General features: G+C 36.5%; 1 protein-coding gene and 1 long non-coding RNA gene across 4 annotated transcripts in view; both read left to right on the forward strand.

Annotated features, from left to right (window-relative positions):
• The window catches only part of LOC117317345 (deoxynucleoside triphosphate triphosphohydrolase SAMHD1-like), a 67690-nt gene that overhangs the window by 12375 nt on the left and 46288 nt on the right, over positions 1-9027 (forward strand). The window contains exon 1 of one of the 2 annotated variants that reach the window (XM_033872144.1): positions 684-813. The exons of the other annotated variant lie outside the window; for it this stretch is intronic. Within the exon in view, the coding sequence (XP_033728035.1) occupies positions 810-813 (4 nt within the window). The 5' untranslated portion in view covers positions 684-809. Of the gene's footprint in view, positions 1-683; positions 814-9027 lie in introns of those variants that run through there. 2 annotated transcript variants of the gene reach the window in all.
• Positions 2764-6842, forward strand: LOC117317346. Of its 2 annotated transcripts, none has more exons than XR_004530169.1 (4): positions 2764-2861; positions 4059-4191; positions 5079-5301; positions 6129-6842. It is a non-coding gene; the product is annotated as an uncharacterized LOC117317346 (long non-coding RNA). The 2 variants fall into 2 exon arrangements; XR_004530170.1 differs by having other exon boundaries at positions 5079-5203; positions 6129-6841.

The raw sequence follows: 9027 nt of genomic DNA on the forward strand, positions 1-9027 counted from the left end.
ACTGACCACGGGGATCATGTAGACTGACCACGGGGATTATGTAGACTGACCACGGGGATCATGTAGACTGACCTAGGGGATCATGTAGACTGACCACGGGGATCATGTAGACTGACCTAGATGATCATGTAGACTGACCACGGGGATCATGTAGACTGACCTAGAGGATCATGTAGACTGACCTACGGGGATCATGTAGACTGACCCTAGAGGATCATGTAGACTGACCTAGGGGATCATGTAGACTGACCTAGGGGATCATGTAGACTGACCACGGGGATCATGTAGACTGACCTAGAGGATCATGTAGACTGACCTAGGGGATCATGTAGACTGACCTAGAGGATCATGCAGACTGACCTAGAGGATCATGTAGACTGATCTAGGGGATCACGTAGACTTTGGTTGATACCCACTTATTACCACATCGGTCCTTAATATAGTTTCAGTAAGTATAGAAGATACATTTTCGCTTACATGGATTCGAATTCACTTTTCGCTTACAAGGATTCGAATTCACTTTTTGCTTACAAGGATTCGAACTCACTTTGCAAGGTAGCCTTAGGCCAACAGGCAACTATATGGTATCCATCTTCAGTTGATAATTATTACGTTAGACATGAATATTTATGAGTGATGACGTAAGGCGTCTGCAGCTGTAGCACCCCTTTGTTATTACAGACACACAGATTGACGAGCAGGTGACGTGTACCTACAGAAGGCTGACCCACGGGTATATCATCAAGACCGAGTCACCAGCTGCAGCACCCCTTCGGTATCACGAACACACAGAGAGCTGACCAAGGCTTATGGGTATGTTATAATATGATGAGTCTTGCCTAGACAAGGCTTCACTCAGTTTCGTTATTGGAACCGTGCATGCTATAGAGCTTTGTATACATGTAGTTGAAGTGTGGGGCGTGTGCCCAGAGTAAGTGATAGCTCAAGCTATGAAACCGTAGACACAGCAGTGCTACAGTGTATGTATACATATATATATAATACCTGTTGGTGTCACGTTAGTACGATGGCCGAAGTCGGTCAGTCATATTTAAAGCATTTATACATGTACTTCGTTTGTGTACCATGGTACACTTTTGCGTGGTATACAAACGAAGCATGAATTCCTTGTATTGATTTTATAGACGCACACAGATACAATCGTCACACACAAAAAATGGAACAGACTATAGACTATAAATACAAAACGAAAGTACAATTATGTTACGTTAATCGACAACTCGTTAACTCTAGCTCCACAAGATTTAATCTGCCCTAATCTCATGTCTCTGAGAATGTAACCTGATTAATCAATTTGTTTGTTTCATTTTACGAACGGAATTTAATGAACGAAGTTGTTTACAAAGTCAGTTTCTCTGGGGTTTTTGAGCTTCTCGCTGATCTTGTGTGTGTCTTTATCAGCTCGTCTCTCCTACGTCAGGCACGCGTAAACATTCACGTGGAGGGGCTGTCTCGGAAACATCCGGGTGTTCCTGCACAACAGGCGTTGGGGGGATGTGTAATTTAGCTGTATACCGCTTTCTATAATTCGCGGATATGTTGTGTATCAAAATCAAGTTAGGTCATCGTTAATACTCTAATTTGTTTTGTATTGTACCTGTAATATTACTTGAAAGAATTATCAGGTACCTTGTTAATATTAGCATTCGTAATATGAGTGAGTTATAATCAATGGATTGGTCTGGTTTGCGGTTTATCTAGCTTCTATATATAATAAGAACATGTATGATTCCGTCCGTTTTCTGTTGGTTTTACTGGACAGTAATAGCAAGGCGCTGTATTTAAGCGTTGGTGCCAAAGGTCACGAGGTCCCCGGGTGGAAGAAAGATTATTACCGTTTATTTGCTAGGTATGTTTTTTTCCTTTTATGTGGATTTGCTATACAAACAGGTTATCTGTAGTCTGGTTTGATTTCCTTTGCTATCTGATGTACATATACTTAAATGATACGAGCTATACCTGGGAAATGTTACTCCCTTCTCACTAGATATATATATATGAATAGCGGTAGCTGATCCGGTGCGTAATAATTACTTAGGCCAGCAGCAGCAGCAGGAGCAGCAGATGTCTGTTGGTTACAACTGCACAGCTGCATACAATACATAAATGATACGAGCTGGCGGGACATATGGAACGCCATAGCTGTCACACATGACCTTAAAATAATATATTAATTGATATTTTCATTATATCATTACACTTTATCAATATATTATTCGATTTTATCAATATATTATTCGATTTTATCATTATATTATTCGATTTCATCATTATATTATTCAATTTTATCATTATATTATTCGATTTTATCATTATATTATTCAATTTTATCATTATATTATACGATTTTGTCGTTATATTATACGATTTTGTCGTTATATTATGATATGTTGTCATTATATTATTTGAGTTCATCATTGTTTTATATGATGTTATCATTATATGATTACGTTTCACCATTATATTATACGCTGTTGTCGTTATATTATTTGATTCCATCATTATATTATTACCTTTTATCATTATACATCATGCACTCCCGTCATTATATTATTTTATTTAATCGTTATATTATTCTATATTATCCATATACCATTCCGTCATCATATTATTCACACATACCATGATATGATTGCAACATGCCATTATATTATTGTACAACTTCATTATATTATTGCACAACTTCATTATATGTTAGATACGATATCGATACTGACAAGCGTCTTCGCGAAACCGAAGTAAACGGAACTTTTCACCGGGGTTACTTTTTGCCATATTACTACCGCCATTTCTGGCGGAAAGTACTGACCTATAAGCTGTGGAGCTGTGCATAAGCTTTTGTAAGTAGACCTATTCATTATTAGAGTCCACTCTCATATAGTTAATAACCGGTATATATTTAACATTGGTTTTTTTCATAGTTCAGTTATTTGTCAAGAATGTGTGTTGTATAAAACACAGTAGATCACTGTCTCTTGACAATTTTACCGGTGTGGACTGTGAACTCGAATGTTGGTTTTATGATTAGGCTAATTAGTAAATAATAAGATGCCTTCAACATTACTTATTTTACAACGATGGCGAAATCGAAACTGATATTAATCACACTATTATAACCAAAGTGTACGTGGTCGTGGAAATCTACACAGTTCACTACAGAAACACGCCAGTCGGCCGGGTGGAAGTTTAAATAAATGGGTCTTATATAATTAATTACTGTGGGAGAAACCCAGAGGACCAGGGAGGAAACCCACATGGTCGTGACCCCATACCGCCTCTTGGTAAAAGGCAAGTGTTTAATAACACTATGCAATCCACCCTAGGTTCTAGTTTGATTGATACCCACAACTTTTTTTTGGTTATTAGTTATAAATGAATTTTGTTTGAACAGTTTTCATTTTCATTGATTTTAACTGATTTTACAACTAGAGTAAAACGTACGTAAATTTGCACACCTGACAATTTTTGCATTTTCCTCCAACTGGTCAAGGGCTGTACTTTAAAAAAAAATGCATATGTTGACTGGTGCTAGACTGGTGCCACCAAGTGGGCTATAACACTTAGCCTATATGTTATGAAGCATTTTAACATCTAACAATGTAAGCTGTATTCTTTATTTATTAGAAATGAATGTGAGAGAAATGTATATGCATACAGTGTATACTGAAATCATGTATCCCCACTATTATTCTCAACATCAAGATCAAGTGCTTAACCAAGATTAGTTTGAATTATGCCCTTTCCTTTTATCTGGATCTCACATTTCCTTATGGACAGATATTGCTTGGGGTCCTTGAATCATACTTCTGAAATCTTAGTCAATAAGATGTTTTATAGTGTCTTTATTTTTTTAAGCATTCTTTTAAATATCAAGACTTGCCATTTGAAGATGAGGCTATACACATAGTTCTATGTCCTGGCTGTTTTTGAGCCATTTTTGTGTTTAAAATGATTCTAAATAAACAACTAAGCCCATTCCACAATGGAATTATTCTTTAAAAATCAATAAATGTTTGTATTTTGCTTTTATTTTCTAGAGTGTATCTGACTTGGGTGGACCACGAAAAGAGTTTTTCTGTTTAGTGTTGATGGCCATCAAAGAGAAATACTTTGACCATGATCTCAGGACTTTGCTCTGTGAAGACTATGTCACCATAGGAAAGATATTTGGTAAGACATTATATTTGTTAGCCCATGCCACTTGTCTTAAGAATAAGAGACATATATAATTATGCTCTTGCATCCAATTTTTGTCTCATGGTGTCTATTTGAAACAACGCCTTATACTTTGAGACCCATGGTCATGATATTTGACCGGTAGTAGCATGTGAAGGGCTACCAGTAATTTTTTTTAATGACTTCACAGTCCCATGGTATTAGTTTGAAGCATATGCTGGAATAAAAGAGTATTACATTTTTTTAAAGCATGACCTTTACTAAATTAAAGGTTAAAATGACCAAATGTATCAAAAGGTTCAAATGGCTTCTTTTGAATGACATGCAGATCTATCTGTATTTCTTAACCTCTTGAAGTTTTCCCTTTTTCAAGTTTTTATTTTATTATTAGCTCACCTTACCAAAGATAGTGGTGCAGCGTCCAGCGACAACTTTTTTCTTTAAACAACTTCTCAAAATCCAAGAGGCCTGAGACCTGATATTGGTCATGCTGGGATGAAGGGCTACCAAGTTTGTTCAAATGAATGACCTTGACCTACATTCAAGGTCACATAGGCTGAATTCTTCAAACAATGATTTCTCGTTAGCAAAGAGACCTGATATTAGGCCAGTTGTGTACTGGAATAAGGAACTAGAAAATTTATTGAAATGAAGAAACCTAGCCTCACTGATATTTGAATAAAGTAGTTATCAGCATAGTATCTGCAGAAATAACCTATATCACCTTCAAAATTGCTGTAGAGCCAGGCGAGCAATACAGGCGCATTGGGCCTCTTGTTTTTTTAACAAGTAAGAAGGTTCTTCTAAAAAAAAATAGATAATATGGCATGGCCTAGACAGAAATTGAATGTTCCTCCTTAATTTGTTTGTTTATGTTACAGGTCTTAGCATCCTGCAGAATGGTACATTACCCACCAACTGTTCTCTGATGAGAAATCAAGTTTAGGTTTCCTTCCCATCTGTCTGTCCACTCAGTTTTCCACACTTTTCTCAATCATGCCTCAAGGTATGTTGGTGAAAGTTGGTACATGTATAACTCCAACAGCAGGATCCTAGAGGGAGCAGTATATGCTGCCTTTATGAGATATATTCGTGAAGTTGCCAGTGAGTTATAACATATTATGTTTCGAATTTAGATTCATTTCTCTGAAAATACTTGTCCAACCTTTAGATGGCACTTATGTATTTAGAAGACATATTGTTGATTTCAGCACACAATGATTTCTTGAATACCAAGAAAAAAGTTATGGTCTGACTCTCATGGCTCTGGAAAATATGGCCGATACAGGAAAACTTAACTTTTCTTTAGTTTATAAAGGAAAGTCACATTTTTGACTATCAGTTTTTGGATTTCTTTTGGAATTAACTCTTACTTTGTTATAATTAGCAATTTTGGTAGGCAGTTTGATGGTATTCAAATGTTTGCCCGCTGAACCCCAGGGCTGATGGGCGGGGTCAAAAAGGGTAAGAAATATTTCAGAATTCAAGTGACCATTAAGGCCCATAGGCCTCTTCGTTTTTTAAAATCCATTTTGTACCATTTGTAGGTTACATGAGCAAAGCTCAGTCACCTTTTTCAATAATTTTTTTCGATTTGGATGGATTGGAAAAGGTAGCTGTCACCTGAGCCATCCTTCATTCATTACTATTTACAAATTTTAAACTTTCTACATTGTAAAATAAATGGTCCCCACCACCTAAGAGTCTGAGGGCCAAGACCAATTATTTATGGGAAGACAAGTTAACATTAATATTCCAGGAGCATTGTAGATCCTTTATTTTATCAAGTTAAATAAGATATATAACATATGAGGTATTGTGCCACTTATCAAAAGTAGTTTATTGTTGGAGGCTTGCATACTTAATTGTATGTTTAGTGAGAGACTAATTCACTTGCTGTCATATATATATGAATTTTGCTCTTTTTTCAGGTGGAAGAAGAGGTGTGACATTATCAAACATTTTAGAGTTTGTAACTGCTACCAATGAGGAACCTGCTTTGGGCTTTTCGATTAGCCCTTGTATAGAGTTTGTAGTGATAAGCAGAAGTTTCATCCCAACTGCAAATACTTGTAGTTGCTGTATGTATTTACCCCGACCAACAGCAACAGTGAAACTGCCAGTGGATGAGCAATTGTTTAGTTTGTATGAATACGCATTCCAAAACAAATATTTTGGAATACTTTGAGGCAGTGCATTTTGGTGGAGAAACGTTGTATGTAGACTGTTTTTTTAAGGAAAACAAAAATGTTATTTGATTTTCATATGTTGTTTAAGTGAATAACTGTTTTGATATTAACACTATTTTTGATACTGTAACTTAATCAGCTTAGCATAAAATATGCTGCTTTGTAATACAACAATTTGTATTGGATCAGTTGATTGTGAGAAAAACTGCTGTTTTCATTAAAACTTTGTATCGGGATGTGCTTTTGGTAATGACATCTTGTTAGTTCACTTGGATTGAAACATATATGTGTTTTTCAGTGTTCATCATCCATCTGTCCATTATCACCTTTTTAGGTCACCTGAGACAAAGTCTCAAGTGACCTATTCTAATCGCCTTTTGTCCGTTGTCGTCCGTCCGTAAACAATTTCCATTTTCAACTTCTTCTCCAAAACCCCTAAACCAAATTCAAGGAAATTTGGCAGGAAGCTTCTATGGCTAACGGTCAACCAAAATTATGAATTATATGGTCCCCACCCCCCAGGGGCCTGAAGGGGGCTAAAAAGGGTCAAATTGACTAAAACTTCAAAAATCTTCTTCTCTACTCTCAGAAATGGTGGAATCAAACACTCTTCATAGATGGAAGGGTCTTAAGGTGCTTTTCCAAAATTGTGAATTTCATGACCCTGGGGTCACAAGTTTGCCCCTTGGGAGGGGTAAATTTTACTATAGTTTATATAGGGAAATCACATTTTTGACTATAATTTGTTTGATTTCTATTGGAATTAATTCTAACTTGATTAACATTTTCAGCTTATGATGTCAGTTTGATGGTATGCACATGTTGGTCCTGACTGACCCCTAGGGGCTGATGGGTGGGGCCAAAAAGGGTCATTTAAATTAACTGAAATATTTCAAATCTCAGGTGACCGTTAAGGCCCATGGGCCTCTTGTTATACACATACTTGTGCTTAATATAGATATTTGCAAATACTATAAATAACACATGATTCAATATAGCACTTCGGTATTAAGTGCCATAACAAAACTTTTAAAAGTTTATTTAAAATCCACTACTGGCTCATATGGCATTATTTCATATATACGTATTCAACATGTGTACGTTTTTCTGTTTTTAATCAGCCCAGTAAGGCCAATGACTTTAGCTTGTCTTTCAGCTTAATTGTTATGGATTTGATTTGCAACATTATTTATTATTAAGTAAATGGCATTACTTGAATTTGTATATTGCTATCACCTGTTTCTGATAGGAACAGTAGTAACATGGATAGAAATTGATTAAATAAAAAAAAAGGCTTTTGTTTACTTTTTTTTTCTTTTTTGTAATTTTTGGTAAAATTGCTAAAAGTGCCAATTAACAAAAAAAATCCTTGCTAAGGATATGATAGCAATAACTGTTTATGTTCTTGTAGTTGTTTGAATTCTCCTTTTGTGGGATTACATTGGCATTTATTGCTATGTAATGATTTTGCAGTAATAGGATGTCTGTAAAATAATTCCTTTTCGCTTGCATGACAAGATGTGCCAGTGAGTTTATGGTGTGGTGCAGGAATTGTTATCTGTCGTCTATCAAATTTTGAACATTTAGAAAACTACAAGCAACTGGATACTGAATTTTATTTGGTTAGTAGGTACCTGGGTATCGAAAGTTTCTTCATATGAATTTGTCCACCTCTGGGTTGCGAGTTCGAAACCTACGTGGCAGGTACTGACCGTAGGCCGGTGGTTTTTCTCTGGGTACTCCGGCTTTCCTTCACCTCCTAAACCTGGCACGTCCTTAAATGACCTTGGCTGTTAATAGGACGTTAAACAAAACAAACCAAACAAACCAAATTGCCAGTGGATCTCCAGGACAGTGCTACAGTGTTTTATCTTATGCCAGTAAACAAGTCAACCAAAGGGTCAAGATGACCTATAGTCATCGTGTTCCGTCCGCCATGGGTAAGATTTTTCATTTCAAAACACTACTCCTCCTCAACCCTTTGGTGGATTACTTCCAAATTTGGTCTGAAGCATCATTGGGGGAGGGCAATCATATTTTATATAAATGAGGCTGGTTTGACCCCTTGGGCCCCGAGGGGAACTTTGGTGAATTCTTGCTTTAAAACCCTACTCCTCCTTAACCTTTGGGTAGATTACATCCAAATTTGGTGTGAAAAATAATTTGGGTATGTCGTCAATCATATTCTATATAAATGAGTCGGGTCTGACCCCTGGGGCTACAGTGGTGGGGCCCAGAAGGGGGTAAGCGATTGCTTTAAAACCATACTCCTCTTTAACCCTTAGGTGGATTACATCCAAATTTGGCTTGAAACATTATAAGAGGATGACAATCACAATTTATATAAATGAGGCTAGTTGGGCCCCTGGGGACAGAGGGGCCAGGCCTCAAAAGGAGAACTTTAAAACCATGCCTTTATTGATTACAACCAAATTTGGTTTGAAACACCTTAAGGGAACAGCAATCATAATTTATATAAATGAGGCAGGTCTGAGCCCTGGGGAAAGAAGGGTGGGGTGCCCAAAAGGAGAACTTAGATTAAATATTGCTTTAAAATGCTACTCCTCATTAATGCCTTAATTGATTACAACAATATTTAATATGAAACATCATTGGGGAAATCCCTTATTGATATAAATGA

This window comes from Pecten maximus, chromosome 19, assembly GCF_902652985.1.
Source record: "Pecten maximus chromosome 19, xPecMax1.1, whole genome shotgun sequence".
In the NCBI taxonomy this organism is placed as follows: Eukaryota; Metazoa; Mollusca; class Bivalvia; order Pectinida; family Pectinidae; genus Pecten; species Pecten maximus.